Source organism: Lycorma delicatula, chromosome 12 (genome assembly GCF_047948215.1).
Source record: "Lycorma delicatula isolate Av1 chromosome 12, ASM4794821v1, whole genome shotgun sequence".
Lineage (NCBI taxonomy): Eukaryota > Metazoa > Arthropoda > Insecta > Hemiptera > Fulgoridae > Lycorma > Lycorma delicatula.
The window spans coordinates 44,335,334-44,354,053 of record NC_134466.1 but is presented as its reverse complement, the minus strand read 5'-3'; the positions used below and the strand labels follow the sequence as shown (position 1 = coordinate 44,354,053).

Sequence of the window (18,720 nt, the reverse complement as noted above, 5' to 3'; positions counted from 1 at the left end):
GGGTGGAAATGGAGGAAGACTCTTTCGAAGAAACAAAATATCGCTATAACTTTCTTATTTAAAATATCAAATTCGTTAAGTTCCTACTATTTTTTAGATAAGGGCCTAAAACTTATCTAAGTAAATTTTATTTATATTACCAACCATTGGCCCAGGGGGTAAAAAAAGAGGTTTTGAAGACAAAAAAGAATCATATACCTCCCTTAATAGGCAGAGTATCGAATCGGTTTAGTGTGATACTGAAACCGATGAGTTTTAGGGTGTTAGTTCTCTAAACATTACCCAAAACTTTTGTAAAGTTTTGTTTTCATATGACCAACCCTTACGGCAAGGGTTGTCATATGCTAAACACGTGAAAATTTTTTCACATGCAACCATTGTCGTATTGAGTAAATTTGAGGTTTTTCTTAACTTTAAGGTGAACGTCTTTTTTATCCCCTACTTAGCACCGGTGAAATCTAACTCTTCGTTCCGGCGTCCCGAATGGGATTTTTTTTAAATATTATCGCCAATCTTGGTTGGTAAGAAATTGGAAATTTCAGTTTAATTTTTTTTTTTTTTTTGTTAATAAAGGAAACTTATTAAGTTTTGTTAAGAAGTTAATATAATAAGTTTTGTTAAAACTTAATATATTTAGCGTTAAGAATAATGTATTTGAAAAAAGTTATAGAATATTTATATTAAATTATAGTGAAATGTAAATCATCTTTTTTTATTTTTTTAATCGTGGTTGTTCGATTTCAACGTTAGACAGCTTTGAGAGATTATTAAAGTTTTAAATTGTTGTTTTACTTGTAATTAAAAATTTGTTTTCCGTTAGTTATTTTCAATATGGCGGTTAATTAAAAAAAAAAAAAAATGGTATTTTGTTTCTGAAGAGTTTTATTAGTTTATTTATTTTTTTTCAAGAAACTTTGTCGCCTTAACAACAATAGTATCTAAAAGTTATTTTAATTTTAATTAACAACGGGCTGGAAAATGGATTATAAAAACAGAAAAATTTCCGTTTAAACTATTTATTATCTTAGACAGAAAGTGATTAAAATTGCTATAAAGATATACAAGGTTGATAATTTTTAATTTGCATACGTCGCTTCTTGGTATTCGCTTCTTGGTAATCTATTATAAATTTTTCATTATTTTATTTGTTTGGTACTTTTACGTTTTACGACTACCACTTTTTTCGCATTTTTTTACTTTTTTTTTGTCTTCAGTTATTTGGCTGGTGGTTTCATGCAGATCTAAAAGACTGTTTATCTAGTGCTAGTCTGTTTCATTTCTGTATACCCCCTACATCATACATCCCTAACAATTTATATTATATATTCCAAACGTTGCTTGCCTGCACAATTCTTTCCTTTACCTGTCCCTCCAGTATTAAATCGGATTATTCCAGGATGCCTTAATATGTGGCCTATAACTCTGTCTCTTGTTTTAACTCTATTTTTCCAAATACTTCTTTCTTCATCGATTTGCTGCAACACCCCTCTTAATTTGTCACTTTATCGACGCATCTGATTTTTAACATTCTACTATAGCACCACATCTCAAAAGCTTCTAATTTTTTCTTCTCAGGTACTCTGATCGTCCAAGTTACGTATAAAGCTACGCTCCAAACATATACTTTCAAGAAAATTTTTTCCTGATGTTTAAATTAATTTTTGATTTTTAAACAAATTATATTTCTGACTGAAGCTCCTGCTTCGTCCATCTTTAGTAATTCTAATTCCCAAATAACAAAATTCTTTTACCTCCATAATCTTTTGTCTTCCTATTTTAACATTCAGTTGTCCATCTTCGTTATTTCTACTACATTTCATTACTTTCGTTATTTATTCTTGTTTATTTTCATACGGTAGTTGTTACGTAGGACTTCATCCATGCTGTTCATTGTTCCTTCTAAATTTTTTTTACTCACAGCTGGAATTAACTATATCATCAGCAAATCGTAGCACCTTTATCTTTTCACCTTGTACTGTTACTGCGGATCTAAATTGTTCTTTAACATCATTAACTGCTAGTTCTATGTAAAGATTAAAAAGTAACTGGGATAGGTAACATGCTTGTCGGACTCCCTTTCTTATTAGACTTCTTTCTTATGTTCAATTATTATTGTTGTTTGATTCCTGTAAATGTTAGCAATCATTCTTCGATCTCTGTATTTGAACCCTAATTTTTTTTAAATGCTGAACATTTTAAAATTATTTATTTTTTTACATAAAAATTACTTAAAATAGTATGTTTTATAAAAATTTATGAATTAAAACTTCTTATTCGATCTTTCAGCTCAAAAAACATAAGAATTCCATCAGTCAAGTTTATACCGTATATAAAGCCTTAAATGTCAGTATGATCTCATTTCAACGGGAGAATTGAAATCCGTGCGAAATGTTTCGCTAGCAATAATTCGATATTAAAGCGATTTTGGTCATATGTTTGTATGAACTTTTTCCTTATATTAAACTTTAGAATCTGTTAACCAAATTTTTTCGTTTTTCCTTCTGAATTACGTCTCTCTCTCTCTCTCTCTCTCTCTCTCTCTCTCTATATATATATATATATATATATACAAATAAAGAACTCGTAAAAACGAATATTCGATAAGATATACAGTACCTGACAAATACAAAACTATACATATACCTTTTCTAATCGATTTACCTATTTAATAATATGTATATTCCAAGGTTGTATCAACTCAATTTTCTGAAAGCCAATGAATTCAATTTTCTTATAGTCAAAGTAAAAGGATAGATAAATCCAAAAGATGTATGGGAAAGACTTTGTAAACGAAGAACTAATGAAATAGGTTCCCGTCTATTGAAATACTTTGAAGAAAGGTAAATACTTCAGAAAAGCTTGATTTTATCTTCTATTCCGATAAATTGCGTCGGAGAATAAAATAAAATTAAAAAAAAATTCTTTTGCAGTTCTGCGCAAGAAGGCCGGCTTTTCATTATTTATTTTGTAATTTATTTTTTGTTTATTTTTTTGCTCAAGATTTATACAAAACATGAATTGAATGAGAAAACTAAGAGGTATAATTATTTTTACTTAATGTTAAAATTTATTTTCTGTTCATAAGAGAATTAAATTATTATTACCGTAATTTGATGAAATAACTAAAAATAATGAGTAGACAGACCCTACACATAAGCATGAATTTTAACTTGCTCACCATTGTGACTCACGAAATAAGCGTTTATCACCCATAATATGTCAACATAACCTCAGATTAAGGTTTTTTTTATCTTTATTTTCGCCGCCCACCGGATCCCGATCCGCTACTAAGCATAAACTTAAATCCGAGGGGACATAAACTTTTTTTTTGAGGTGTGAGGTACACAGAAGAACCATTCACTTAAAATGTAATTTATTATGATATAAATTATAAATTCTAATAAATATAATTATTATTTATATATATTTATATTATAAATTAAAATTTAATCTATTGTAAAAATTTGTAACTCGATAAACTCCAAAACTACTGGATCAATATTATTGAAATTTAGCTATGCTATATTAGTTTATCTGAAGTTGTGCGCGTGAAGATTTAATGAAGTTTGGGGTCATCTCTTGTCAGCCTTTAATGGAGCGCGTAACTGAAGAACGACTCAACCAATCTTCATCAAATTTTGACGTGCATCACTTCAGAGAAACTGATATAGCATATCTAAATTTCAATAATATTGGTCCAGTTGTTTTGGATTTTTACGAGTCACAAATATTTTATACATACCCTTATATATATATATATATATATGTACACGAGAGTTAAGTTTTTTTTCAGGGTCCGATCGGTCACGAAATTTAAACCACAGTGAAAATAAAAAATTTTTTATTTGTAACAAGTGCTTACATAGTTACGTTATTTCTCTACATAGTCGCCACTCCCATTTAGACATTTGTCGTAGCGTGGTACCAACTTTCCAGTATCTTCGTCATAGAACAAAGCCGCCTGTGTTTTCAGCCATGTTTCTACGCCGATCTGCAGCTCGATGTCTGTGCCAAAATGTTGTCCTTCTAGCCAGCGATTCATGTGAGCAAAGAGGTGAAAATCGGATGGAGCCAAGTCCGGGCTGTATGGTGGGTGATCAAACACTTCCCAACGAAAACGCTGCAGGAGCTTCTTTGTTACAGCTGCAATGTGCGGCCGAGCATTTTCATGGAGAAAGATAATGCCTGATGACAACATTTCTCTCCGCTTATTCTGAATTGTCCTTCGTAGACGTTGATGAGTCACACAGTATGAGGCTGCAGTGATGGTCGTGCCACGTTCCACAAATTCCACCAAGAGAACTCCATTGTGGTCCCAGAACACAGTAGCCATACATTTTCTGTTGGAGAAGGTTCGCTTGAACTTCTTTGGTGTACTGGGGGAATGAGAATGCATCCACTGTTTGGATTGTTCTTTTGTTTCTTCAGTTTCGAAATGGACCCCTGTGACAATTTTGTTAAAAAAATCTTCTCCTAAATTGTGGTAGCGCACTTCACACTTGGCGGGAGATGCTATTGTTGTAGACATGTTTACGTGCAAGCTGCGTGTTCAGAACTAAACGAAGTGACGCGGCGTGATTGAGACGCTGCGCAACACATATGCGCAAAGGTTCATCCGATTTTTGCGCGGGTTTTTATTTCGCGACCGATCGGACCTTGAAAAAAATAACCCTCGTACAATAATAATAATAATTATATTAATAATATAACTATACATGTTATTATAACTATATTTATTATAGTTTATATTATAATAAATTAAAAATTAGATTTTAAGTGAATGGTACGTCCGTATTCCTCATACCACAAAATATAAAAATAATATCTCTCCCCAATCCCACCATCCAACTGAAAGTACTATCGTACTTTTCTTAGAAAATTCGGTAAAAAATAGTTTTCTCATAATTACATTTATTTACGCGGTATCTGTAGCTAGATAGATATATAGATTCATAATATCTGTCTTTCTTTTTTTGTTTATCCTCCGGAACCATCATAAAGTATTACTTCAGAGGATGTATGAGGATGGTATGTATGATTGTAAAGTGCAGTCTTGTACAGTCTCAAATCTACCATTCCTCAGACGTCTGGTTGACTGAAACCTAACCATCAGAGAACACCGGTATCCATGATCTAGTATTGAAAAATCAATTTAAAAATAATAGATCATGGATACCGATGTTTTTTGATTTTTGTTTTTTTATATCTGGAATTATACAGAATGATGAATTTTCGTATAATTCTTTATTTTAAGGTAAAATCAAGTAATTAGTTAAATTTAGATTAATCTATTTGCTACAAAAAAAATATGTGTTGCTGATACAAGCCGCAAAATGACTGGGACACCTACCTTACATAATGATTTGTAAATAACAAGCTAAATTGTTTTAAATAATTTAAAAAAAAATGCCTTTCGGTACGGCGGAAGGTGGAGTGAGGTAGATTTCACCGGTGCTAAGTAGAGGATAAAAAAGATTTTCACCTTAAAGTTAAGAAAAACTTTAAATTTACTCAATACGACAATGGTTGCAAGTGAAAAAAGTTTCATGTTTAGCATATAACAAGCCCAATCTTCTTACAATTCCAGTAACATTTTGGTCATCCTTGCCGTAAGGGTTGGTCATAACAAAAATTGTTACAGGCAAACGTTTTAGGTAATATTTAGTGGACCAATGACCACTTTAAAACCATTCGATATTGTGCCTCTTAGGCACAAAGGAAGGTATGATTCTTTTTTTGTCTTCAAAACCTCATATTTTCAATTCCCTGGGCCAATGGTTGGTTATATAAAAAAAATTTACTTAAATAAATTTTAAGCCCTTATCCAAAGAATAGTAAGATCGTTAAACGAATTCGATATGTTACTTAATAAGAACGTTGTAGCGATATTTTAGTTTTTCGAAAAAGCTCCCAACTTCCACCTCCATGGTCTGATTTTGACCGTTAATGAACTCGACTGATGTTTTGAGAGTTATTTTTAAGGAATAATTTGAAAGTGATTGGCGTAAAATTACGGCAGTTATCGTGACTACAAGAAAGTGAATATATATATATATAGATAAGCTTTTGAGCTCACTGTGGTTTTAGGGTCTGGCGGACGTGAAACGCGAAGACATGTCGAAATTTTCCGGAAGTTGAATCATGGTACCCATTACAGTAGAGGTAGCTTTCTTATGAAATCTACTTACAAAATAAAATAAATAAATAAATAAAATATTAATAAATTTAAATAAATATTAATCATAATAATAAAATAAATTAATGTTATGATAATATAAATTAATTTATATTTATTTAAATATAAATAAATTTTATTTATAAATAAATTCGTATACAGTTTATGCCAGATCACTTATTTATAAAATGGATATTTGATAATGAGATTATGAGATACCAGAAATAAAATGCAGATTATGTTAAATTAAGGTAGATATGTTTTAAAAATTTCAGAAAATAATAAATACGACCATGAACGTTTACGTAAAAATCTTATACAAAATTATTATGAAAACTTTTTCAAGAATTTGTACGATGTTGTTGCTAAAGTCTTATAATACTTAATAAATCTAAAGGCAGGGATTTTTTTTTGTTTGAATTATTTTTTACTTGTGTTCAATAATAATGCTTTACTTAATTAAGTTGAATTTTTTATATAATATCAAAAAATAAGACAGGCTTACCAATTTTTTAATAAATTATTTTTTTCAGTTAAAAGCTTTATTTTTACAAACAAGTTGGTTTATACAATATAAGTAATTTAACTTTCTAATTTTTTTAAAATGAATTATTATGCAATTTAAAATTTCGATTTAATTAAATTATGTGAAAATGTTTATGTTTATCGTATAGTAATATTCAGTTTATGCTTTTTTTTCAAAAACTTTGTACCGTTATATACCGCGGGTGATATTAAAGTACGGACAAAGCTTCATAATTCAAAATTAGGGATACTAGGATTTAGGAATAAGTTCCGATGTACGTAAGTCTTACAAAATCATTATTTTATTGTATATTTACAATTTTTGTCGGCAAATCTTATGCCTTTCACAACAAATGAAACTATTTTACTTCCTTGTCCAAAGTAAAGGAAGTATCATCGTGATCTCGGAAAATATACGTTCGTATGTATCTCGCATAACTAAAAAACAATTAACCGTAGGATTTTGAAATTTAGGACTGTTGTAACATCTAGTTGTGCACCTCCCGTTTCGATTGCAATCGACTGAACCAAAGCGTCCAAAAAAGTCCAGAATCCAAAAAAATGTGGATTTTGGATTTTTTCTTAACTGAATTAATAAGTTCCCATAGAGAGCTTTTTAACGGTATATCAAAAGTGTTACTTTTTCCATTGGTTCCAGAGTTATAGCCAAATAAAATTGTAATTAATGAAATATTTGGACCTTAGGGGAAGGCACTTCGGTTCAAATCCGACTTCATCTCCTTTTTTTTGTAACTATTATATTTAATTTAAATATATTGATTTATTAATAGTTATTAACCTCTCATTGTAAAAATAGTTTTACTATGAATAATAATTCAATAATAAAAAAAAAATATGAAAAAATATAAGACGTTTTTAATGAAGGCTGTGTCTAATGTACTAGTCGTCTCTTATGTTTGCATTTTATACAGTGATTCAGGAGAATAGGGCAATACTTTGACATCTCATTCTGGAGGCTAAAAATAAGAAAAAAGTTCATATAAACATAGGTCCGAAAACGCTTCGTTAGCGAGTTATACTGGGTGAAAGATTTCGCCCGAGTTTCAGTTCCTCCGGATAAATAAGGCTTTCTGAAATTCTGGGAAGGTCAATTAAGGCGCAAATTCAATTGTTTCATATGGTTTTTGAGCTGTAAATAAAGTGTAGTTTTGTACACACTCTGGCCGATAATTCCTGAGATATGTAGTTAATTTTACCACAACTACAAAACTACACCGATATCCATTTTCTTGTAACAAATCCGTATAAAAGTAATTTTATTATAACTAGGATTTGAACCTCGGAACCTTCGACTTGAAAAATCTACTTTTAATCAGCTGATTTATGAAGACGCAAGTCAACTACATCCCTTGGTAATTATAGAAAATTAGTATTTCATTTTTGCTATCCTTATATTAACTCGCTCTTGGACTATGTATGTGAGATTCATGGTACGGAACCTTTCAGTCGAATTTTAAGGCACTTCCGCTTATCCATTCGTTGTGAAAATTTGCCAACACATTTTAGCAACATTTTCAAGTCGCTGCCCGTAACTTTTGAAGTGAAAAAAATGAACTTATGCAACTTCGTTTACATGCATATTTTGTTAGTGAAAGAAAACGTAACATGTTTCGTAAGTTAGGATCTAAAATTCGCACACGTTTGAAATATATAATTTTACCAAAACGTAGGCGTCTACCTACTATAACAACGGACTGGAGGTAAATGATAACGCTATTATTTTTATGAACAAGCGAGTTATATAGTACGGTATACGTTGCTACTAGAAATTTTGTACAGTAGCGGCCGAAGTTTTGAGAAGATTTAGTACTTTTTAACTAGATCCGAATTTTTGGACGAAAATCGCAAATATTTCGAAAACGGTCGGTCCTGGCGCTCTGAAAAATTTTTTCGACCGTCTTTTTTACAATCGCTCCCAATAGTACCTATCGAATGATAATATGTTCAAGTACCAAGGATCAAACCCTGGCTAACGAGAAAACACGGCGAAGTGGAGTACTATTTGACCCAGTTCCTCACAGGACATGGATGCTTTAATAATTACTTGCACAAAGTTGGAAGAAGAGAAGATCCGGGGTGCATGTACTGTGGGGAACTGGGTGATGCCGAACACACTTTCTTTGACTGTAACAGGTGGGCGGAGCTAAGGTATAACGCGGCTCTTACAGGGTTGGAACCAACTAGTGTAGTGGAATTTATGCTAGTTAGCGAAGAAAACTGGAGAAGAGTCGCTGACTTCGTTAAAAGAGTTATCTCCAAAAAGAATGAAGACGAGCGACGAGTGGGCTATTAGTTAGAGTTAGGGTTGGGTGGACAGCCTCAGCGTGGTCGGCATGCTGAGGTGTGTCGGTTCCGATGAGCCGCTGAGGACTCCAAGGGTATGAGATAGGGTAAATTAAAATAAGTGATATAAGAAAAGACGTGGCACCACACCACGACATACTTGGTATGGTGTGGTGTCGAAATTTGGGCAATAATTAAAGTATGATACTCTCAAAAGAGCTGCACTGGTAGGCCGAACTGCCATGCCGGTAGGCGGGAAGGCCTTTTCCCTTTCTTTTTCCTGTTTAGCCTGCGGTAACTACCGTTTAGATAATTCTTCACTTATGTGAAAGTCATAGCTTCAAATGAAATATTTGATGTTTTTATCAATTTTTCTTATGCGTGCTGAACGGCTGTTAAAGAGTATGATGCAAAGGTTTTTACTTTGACGAGAGCACCCCATTATTTAGGCAAATGATCAATTTGTAATTTGAAGCTGACTTTGACATAATCTTATATATCAGCATCAAAGCTTAGATACCGTCCTAAAATTATTTTTTACTTTTTAGTACATTTAATTTAAGTGGTGTTTTAAACATTTTTTAAAATCGTTTAGCCATTAAATAAGATGATTTCTTCAATTATTAATTAATATTTCTAATTTTTTAGTTTTTTTTTTTTTACTACATTTATAATATGTGTAAAACAGCTGAACGGGAAGATTAACGGAAAGAGTTGATTTGATCAACTCTTGATCACTCTTGTGATCAACTCTTGTTGTTACACGGTCTTTATTTTTGTCTAAAAGTTATTATTTTTTTAAAAACCCTTGGTGTACGTTGTTCAAAATTTTAAGTATTAAAAATGTGTGCTGCGTTTTTCGGTTACAAATCACGGCTAATTCTATTTTACTAATATATAATATAATTTTTAAAAAAGTAGTAAAATTACCCAGTTTTTGCGAAATTGCTTAGGAATAAAATGACCGCTTCTGATAAAGCAACTTCTAATTTCGTGTAATTACGTGGAAAATGATTGAAGCCATCTACTAATGGAGCTCCAAGAAGGTAAGGCAATTCTTCCCCATGAACTGTTCCCATTTTCTGAAACAAAATAAATGAAAAAATATTATATATATAAAAAACTTATAATCGACCTATACATACTTACACACATACACCTACACATATCCGACGATTGAAAACAGGTTAGTTAAACACTAAATACCAATATACTAAATACAAAATATGCAATATTTGGGAAAATGTAAAATGAAACAACTTTAAATTTATCAATTACTAGCAGACCCGGCAATGAATTGCTATTGCTATATATAGATTAAATGAACGCAGTTGGAAATTTGGTAAAATATGGACATTACAGAATTTCACAAAATTTATCTCTTTCCCTTTCCTCTTTTATCCTTTCTCCCTTTTCTTTTCCCATTTTAATTTTACCACATTCCAGTTCCTTTCCTCCACTTCCCATTCCCGATCACCATATCTTCCCCTTTCCTAATCCCTTTCCTTCCCCCGTTTCTCTTTCCCCATTTCTCCTTTCCATTTCATTTTCCTGTTTTTCCTTTTCCCCGTTTTCCCTTTTTTACTTTTTCCATTTTCCCTTCTTCCCTTTTCACCTTCTACCGTTTTACCTTTTTTTAAATCGCCCCAGTAGTTTTTTAATATATATCGGAAACACTGAAATGGAATCGTGAAATATTTAGTATCGCGTGTGTTACTTTTACGTCCAACAGATAGCGCTGTTTTTAAAAAAAGCATGAATTTACCTGTCACAAATGTAACATCTTAGGTACACAAAAATACATGTGTATTCAAATGCAACGTTGAGTCAAAATTTCAAAGTAATCGGTGAAGGACTTTCGGAGATTTAAGATTTTGAACAAACGAACATATACAATTTTATTTATATAGATTTGTTTAAAGGACCAATTTTCCATTGTAACGTTTCTTTTTTGGATCATAATTACTTTGTCTTTAATATTTAAAAAATTGTAAGATTATCAAATCAGCGTAGAAAATTGTTCAACAAAAGTTTAAAGACAAATTAATAAATAACTGATGTTTTATTTTAATGCGAATTTTATTGTATGATTGAATCACTTTTACCAGTTTTACGAAAATTTATATTTATTCGTTTTTATATTATTATATTTTTTAAAATTAATTCAAGACAGAATTTTGCACGGTAGTAAGATGTAAGTCAGTTTTAACATGTTGAAAAATTAGCATGTATCATTGTTATTTTTTTAAAAATACAAATTGTAAAGGAAAAAAATATGTACAGAGTGTACCATGAATTTCTCCGGAGAATTTATTACATCTATTCTAGTCATAAAAATAATGGAAAAAGTACATATAAAAATATGTACTGTATTCTTCATTTGCTAATTACGGCTAGTGAATTAGCCATATATTTTTATTTAAATAAAATTCGAATTGCTCTAACGTTTTGTTTACTTTATTCAACTTATAGTACACCATTTTGTTCAGAATTAATTTTTCATTTTCTTTTTCTTTTTTTGTGTGTAGTCATTTGACTGGTTTGATACAGCTCTCCAAGATTTCCTATCTAGTGCTAGTCCTTTCATTTTGATATACCACCCACCTACATCCTTCATCCCTATCAATTTGTTTTACATATTCCAAACCTTGCCTGCCTGCACAATGTTTTCCTTCTACCTGTCCTTCGATTTTTAAAGCGACTACTTCTTTGTAACACCTCTCCATTTGTAACTTTAGCCACCCGATTTTTAACATTTTCCTATAGCACCACATTTCAAAATCTTCTATTCTTAATTTTTTTAAGTTTTTTTAAAAAAATTATGTTTTTAGTACACTTTTAACAGTTATTTATTGTCCCTCAAACATAAAAAAACAGGTTTTCCCCCTATTTTTTATTGGTTTTCACCTGGGTTTCTCAAAACCTACTAAATATTCGGCCTACTTTTTTTTAATTTTTCAAGTGAAAAACCATAAGAAATCACTAATTTTGTTCCTTAATTAACACCCTAAAAATTTAAATACGACCTCATTTCATTGGTCCAGCTGAAATCCGTGTGAAATCTTTCACTAGCCGTAACTCTTAAACTAAAGCATTTTAGGATATATGTTTATGTGAACTTTTTCAATTATTTTCACGAATGGAATTGGATATGAAAGTTCCGGAAGAACTTTGTAATTCACTTTGTATGTATGTCCTTGCGTTGATTCTTTCCTGAACCGTAAAACTTGTGTCTTTACTCTATTTACTTCACTAATGTTATTACTTTTAAATGATCTATTTACAACTTGTAAATGAATTTACTTCTTGTTTTTTGGATTTGAAAATAATTTTTATTGATATTATAAAAATATTATTACGTTTCATGTTTTTATATTTCTTGTTAAAGTTAAAATTATTTACATAATAATTAGAAATGCAAATTACTCGAAATTTAATAAAAAATACTTTCCTTAGATTCAAAATTGTAAAGTAAAAATAAATTTATTGGATAACATAAATTGAATAAATAAAATAAAAAAAATTAATATCTCTGAACCTTTAAAAATAAAAGGTATAAACTAGATTTTGAAAATTATTACTTTCTAGACGTAAAACTTGTAATATATCTTAGTAAAAAGTATTTTCATCAACAGTATAAAATATAACATTTTCAGTTTCTTACAATAAAAATACGTGACAATATTTCATTATATAGCCAACTAGCAGGAGATAAATTGACACAGTAAACAAGTGTTGCAGTTTTACACACACGTTTTGGTGGTTTTTAAGCATTTTACCTTTCGGGTCACGTATTACTGTCCTTAATTCTTCGACAAACCAACACCACATGCTTATATACCGACATATATACAGTACTGAACATATATATGTTTTTAACACCTTCAGTAGCCTTGTGGATGTTAAAGAATAAATGTATGTATATTATTTACTTTATGTATTTCGTATATATATAACAAGTTATACGTTTGGTTTAGTTCAACTGTTTTAATGGAAGGAATAAATTTCTTCCTTAATGTAATTTAACGTAAGTTTTATTCCTTTCATAAAAAATTAAAGTTTAGTATTTTCCAAATTAAAAAAAAAATTCCTAATTTTTAATAATTTATATAAATACAATTGAAAAAATAAAGCCAGAATTTTACATATCTTTTTTATCGAGATGCTCCAGCTATTGAGGGCTTTGGCCTCTACTTAGGTGCAACATTAAAGTATATAAATAAGCAAGTAATGAATTATATGAAAAAAATAATTTTAATCTTAAAATGATATTTTGAATTAGGGCAATTGTGATCACTGCATCTTCGCAACTCTTTAATCAGTTGTAAGTAAAGTTACATCATATCAGTGACGCGTATTCAGAAATCATCGAAAAAAATTCATAAAAATCGGTTAATTCAATCTGAAGATATCAAGAAAAATAATATTAAAGAGAAAAAAAAAAAAAATTAGGTTTATAATTCCCTCCACACCAAAATGGAATTGTCCTAATATATAATCAAAACTGATATATTTTAACGTAATCATGTAATTAAGAAAAAAATAAAAAGTATGAATTCAGAAATCTCATAAAAAGAGAATGCGATTTTACCCCACACTCTTTAATAGGGGTTTCGAATAAGAGCAAACACTACCTAAAATTATCTTCTTCAAACTAAAAAGCTTTAAATTATATGAAAAAATTTACCTAATTTTTGAGGTAAAACTTGTAAGTTAATACATCCACAAGGTTTATATTTCTCTGCCTTCTTGACCGATTATGACCAAAAATAAATTGCATCAATGCCACATATGCAGAAATAATTCTACCAAATTTCATTCAGATTGTTTCAACTAATGTGAAGATATCAACGAAAACACTAGCCAACAGACATATAATATGAATACATCCTTTTAGAATATTTCAGTGTAAAAAATTGTGTTTTTGGGTTGAGGGAACAGTGAAACTTCAAGCTCTGCAAAATTCAATAACCAGTTATACTGGTTACACTGTATATCTAACTATACAGTACATCTGTATACCCAGAAAAGTAAAAATAAACAAATAATAATCTGAAATCAAGAAACCTGGGGGATTCATAAAGAACTTCACAACTTTTATTTTAAAGCATATACAAACTTATTTAGATAACGTACAGATTCGGTTGAGATCTCATTTAACTACAAAACACATCATGATCTGACTCACCTTATTCATTAGTACCGAATTCGGTCACTAGTGTTTCAAAAAAATGGATACATTAACTAGTGCGGAACTTGCTCGCTGTATGTCTGTTTCAGCGTCACGATTTTCAGTTAGCAACTGTAGTTAGCACTACAGTTGCTAACTGAAAAAAAAGAAAAAATTGCAAAAAAATTGCAAAAAATTAAAAATAAATTAAATAAGCAAATAATGTACCGTATAAAAAAAAACGATATATAAAAAAAAAGGAAAAAAAACAATGGATTTTTATACTCAAGCAAGATGCCTATATAGTTTTTTCAAAACTATATTTAAGTTTTCAGATGTTGTTCTGTTACACATAAAAAATCACCAGGACGCCCACGTATCCTTGAACCTATTGTGGAACAACTCAGACAAAGCGTTGAATTAGTCAGAAGAAATCAACTCGAGGTACGTCACGTGAGACTCTCTCTTTTTCCTGTTTAGCCTCCGGTAACTACCGTTTAGATAATTCTTCAGAGGATGAATGAGGATGATATGTATGAGTGTAAATGAAGTGTAGTCTTGTAGATTCTCAGTTCGACCATTCCTGAGATGTGTGGTTAATTGAAAAACCCAACCGCCAAAGAACACCGGTATCCAACATCTAGTATTCAAATCCGTGTAAAAATAACTGACTTTACTAGGACTTGAACGCTGTAACTCTCGCCTTCCAAATCAGCTGATTTGGGAAGACGCGTTCACCACTAGACCAACCCGGTGGGTTGCGTCACGTGAGACTGGCGCGTTTTAAGTAAACGATTGCATTTGAAGCCATACCATGGTTTAACACATTACAAATGACGGAAAAATTGCTCGGCAGAATTTTTGTGTGGAAATTATGTATAGAATTGCAGACAACGATACATTTTTAGACAATGTAAAACAGTCATGAATCTTGCAGCATAGTTCAATACTTTTGGTGCCATAAGCAAACAAAGATGGTACGGTCCATTCTTCTTCCAGGAGGTAACCGTAAATGGTATCGTTTATCTGGAAATCCTTAAAAATTTTATAATTTTTCACTTGGATGATGATGAGTAAGACAGGCACCATTACTATCAGCAAGACAGAACACCACCTCATTACCGCCTAGAAATCCGAGGTTTTCTTTATACTCGATTCCCAGGTCTATGGATCAGTCTTGAAGGTCCAATCGCATGACCATCTCGCTTTCCAGATTTGAATTCCCTAGTTTTTTCATGTGTGGTTTCAGTAAAGATCGGGTGTATCTACCACCTTTAGCTGCGGATCTTGTTGAGCTATGATTTCGTTCGTTTACCCGGTAAGCCGGGACTGGGTCTTTTATATGTCTACCTCTAACCGTACCCCCTCTCTAGGGAGGGATCCAGCCGGGTCACGGTCTTTTTTTTTATTACCCGCGAACTCAGGATCAGTCATGTGGTCCGCTCAGCGAACCACCCTCTCATTAGCAGAGCTGCCCCTGTTATCGACCAACTTGCTGGAATGAAATCGACTTCAAGTGGGATGTACGTCGCATTAGAAGCCGTATCAAACCAGAGTGAATGTTGTGCGGCAACCTTGATATTTGTTTCTATGAAATGATCTGATCTGAATCTATAAGTTATCTCAATAAATTTTTGTGTGCTTTTAACGTTGTGAAGTCCTTTTTGAATCACCCGGTACATAAAAGTAATTAAAATAATTTCAATAGCTATTTATTAATATTTATATTAAGGTTAAGGTGTAATTAAACATGAATATAAATTAGATTTTTGTACGGGCGTACATAATAAAAGCAAAAGTAGTAGTCTTATCCATAATAAAAGCAATACCGTGATTTATTTAAAATAATAATAACAAAAAATGGAATCATAAAAAATGGAAAAGAATTGAAAATAGTATTTTTTCAACCTTGAAATTGATGGACAGGTGGTAGTTAACAAGATTTTTTTTCAATTTGTTCATTAGATCTGAAAGTAGAGATTAAGAATTGAAAAAAGAAGGTAGTGTATTAGCATTTCATAAGAAGGTTCCGTGTTTGAATCCCGGTCAGGTATAGTATCTTTTCATGTTATCAAGCTCCACCAGAGCTAATTAGGATTGATGACCGATCTTTTATACAAAAGAAAAAACAAATTTTTTTTTTAGAAAATTGATTTTACTGATTTTTTTTTCTTGTTAAAAGAAAAACATATTTTTCATTTTATGAATTTCACAGGAGAGTTAAAAAAAAATCAACCGAATAAAAATTAAAGAATATTTAAAAAAAGTTATTACATTTTTTAGAAAATATTTTCTTAAAGGCCGACCTCTCTGACGCGAGTGGTAGCGTTTCGGCCTTTCATCCGGAGGTCCCGGATTCGAATCTCGGTCAGGCATGGCATTTTCACGCGCGATAAAAATCTTTCATCTCATCCTCTGAAGCAATATCTAAAGGTGGTCCCGGAGGTTAAACAATAAAAAAAAGTATTTTTAAAGATTAAACAAACAGGAAAGCAAATATCGATTGAAAATATGAAAATAAAAAACAACGAAGAAATCACCATAAACGTCCGTCCCATATTTTTTATTATTATAAATAAAATTCTAGAACAAATAGTTTTGTAAATATTATAAAATATAAATAAATATATTATGAAATATATATTTTAACTATAAACAACCATTTTGTAAATCTATTTTAGTGATATTTATTTAAATGGAAGTTCAGAATGAAATAAAAAAAAAATACTGTTTTGTGCCAGAACTGTTAAAGTTTATATTGCAGTAAAATTTCAATAATGTTGAAAAGCAATTCTTTATATATATATACATCCAAACAATCACATCACGCTCTGCACGCAAACAAAAGTATATGTAACTGTAAATTTCTTCTGTATTCACACAAAGTGTAGTATAAAGTTTTGTTTTTTTATACATATAGTTGTAAGCATCAACAGGATATAACAATTCTGGAAACTATCCAGAATATTTCAATCCCAATATGCGAATGTTGGAGTTTTACTATTATAAAAAAATAGGGTACATGATCTAAAAATGTGTACGTGTGTACACACGTACTATTTTCTATAGTAATGTACTTTTAGCTATTAGTTTACATTTGATTTGTTTAGAAACCAAATAAGCATTTAATTTATTGTGATATCTGTAATATATTAAGTAGATATATATGTTTATTTTCCTTAAAAACCAGTCGCTAAAGATATATCTCTAATTACCCTTCTTTTATTGAACTAGCATCACACGTCGCGGATTTATCGACGAAATATGCGTATAAAATTCAAAACTCGGAAACAGTTTTTTAGAAATTATTTTAGAGCTGTTCTTCTCAGAGTTTTCGCTATTCACAATTTACCGATAAAATAAAATGCTTAGATAAAAGATGTGACCGAATAATCAAATTTTTAAGTTCAAAAATTAATTTGCAACAGGATTTTCATTGTTCCATTTTTTTCGCATTTTATCGGTTACATATTTTAATTATATTACTTATTTGAATAATTATGTAGCCAATTTTAGGGTGTGATAATTTTTTCCTATTGTCTTTTTCAACTAATACAATATATTTTTTTTTACATTTGTTGATTCTCATACGTTAACTTTCACAAGGTTCATTTAAAGCATCAAACATTTCATTTACTTTACTCGGGCTCTTTTTATTCCTCTTTTCCTATTCACACAGAATTTAATAGAAAGAGTGAATTTAGCCTTTTGAGATGCGGTGTTGCGAAGAATTATAAATATCAGACGGAAAGACTGTGTAACAAATGAAGTAGTAAAAAGAATCGGAGAGAATAGGAAAATGCTAAATATGATTGAATATAGAAAAAAAAAACTGACAAAGACATTGTATGAGAAGATGTTTTTATTAGTGAATGAAATAGAAAGGAAGAGATCAAATAGATTATATAGATTATGTGGATGTGATTATGTGGATTAAAGGATTAGTGGATGAAATAGAAAGGAAGAGATTTCAAATGATGAATAGGATTATGGAAAAAAGGAATTAGTTGAAAAAATAGACTAGCAAAGGATAGAACAAGGTGGAGAGCAGGAACGTTGTCAGGACCTGCTCTAATGTCAGAACACTATGAATGAATGACCTAACATAATTCTCGAAGGTTGTAGTCGATTTTGAGTTGAGCGTACACGTTTCTTTTCAAGTTTTTGAAAAGTCTTTGGTATAGATTCACGGTGTTTACGATTATAAATTCTAGTAGCCGTAGAAGTTATTCTTCCTATACGCGACCTGCAGGTTATGAAAATATTAATATTAAATTGAAAGTCGAATCTATGTCTAATTATGGTTTACCCTAATGGAACTTCTTAGTTCAGTTTATAAAAATCTACAAAGTGCTATTTTATTTGCGTAAGAATGAATTCTCGCAGGTTTTCGTCAGAAAACCGATCAGATTGACGTTCAGATCTGGAGGCATGTTGGCGGTGGAGTCGGATTCAACACTAGTGATTGGTGCCTATGTGTCTCCAAACTGTGACATACATGAATTTACTAGAAGACTAGACATAATTCAAGGAGTAGTAAATAACG

The 18,720-nt window shown here is 30.9% G+C and overlaps 1 protein-coding gene across 1 annotated transcript in view; it reads right to left on the bottom strand.

Annotated features, from left to right (window-relative positions):
- Positions 1-18,720, bottom strand: part of LOC142332751 (neuroligin-4, Y-linked-like) — a 702,340-nt gene that overhangs the window by 72,965 nt on the left and 610,655 nt on the right. Inside the window, exon 6 of the mRNA XM_075379365.1 lies at positions 9,935-10,086. Coding sequence (XP_075235480.1) covers positions 9,935-10,086 — 152 coding nt within the window. The remainder of the gene's footprint in view (positions 1-9,934; positions 10,087-18,720) is intronic.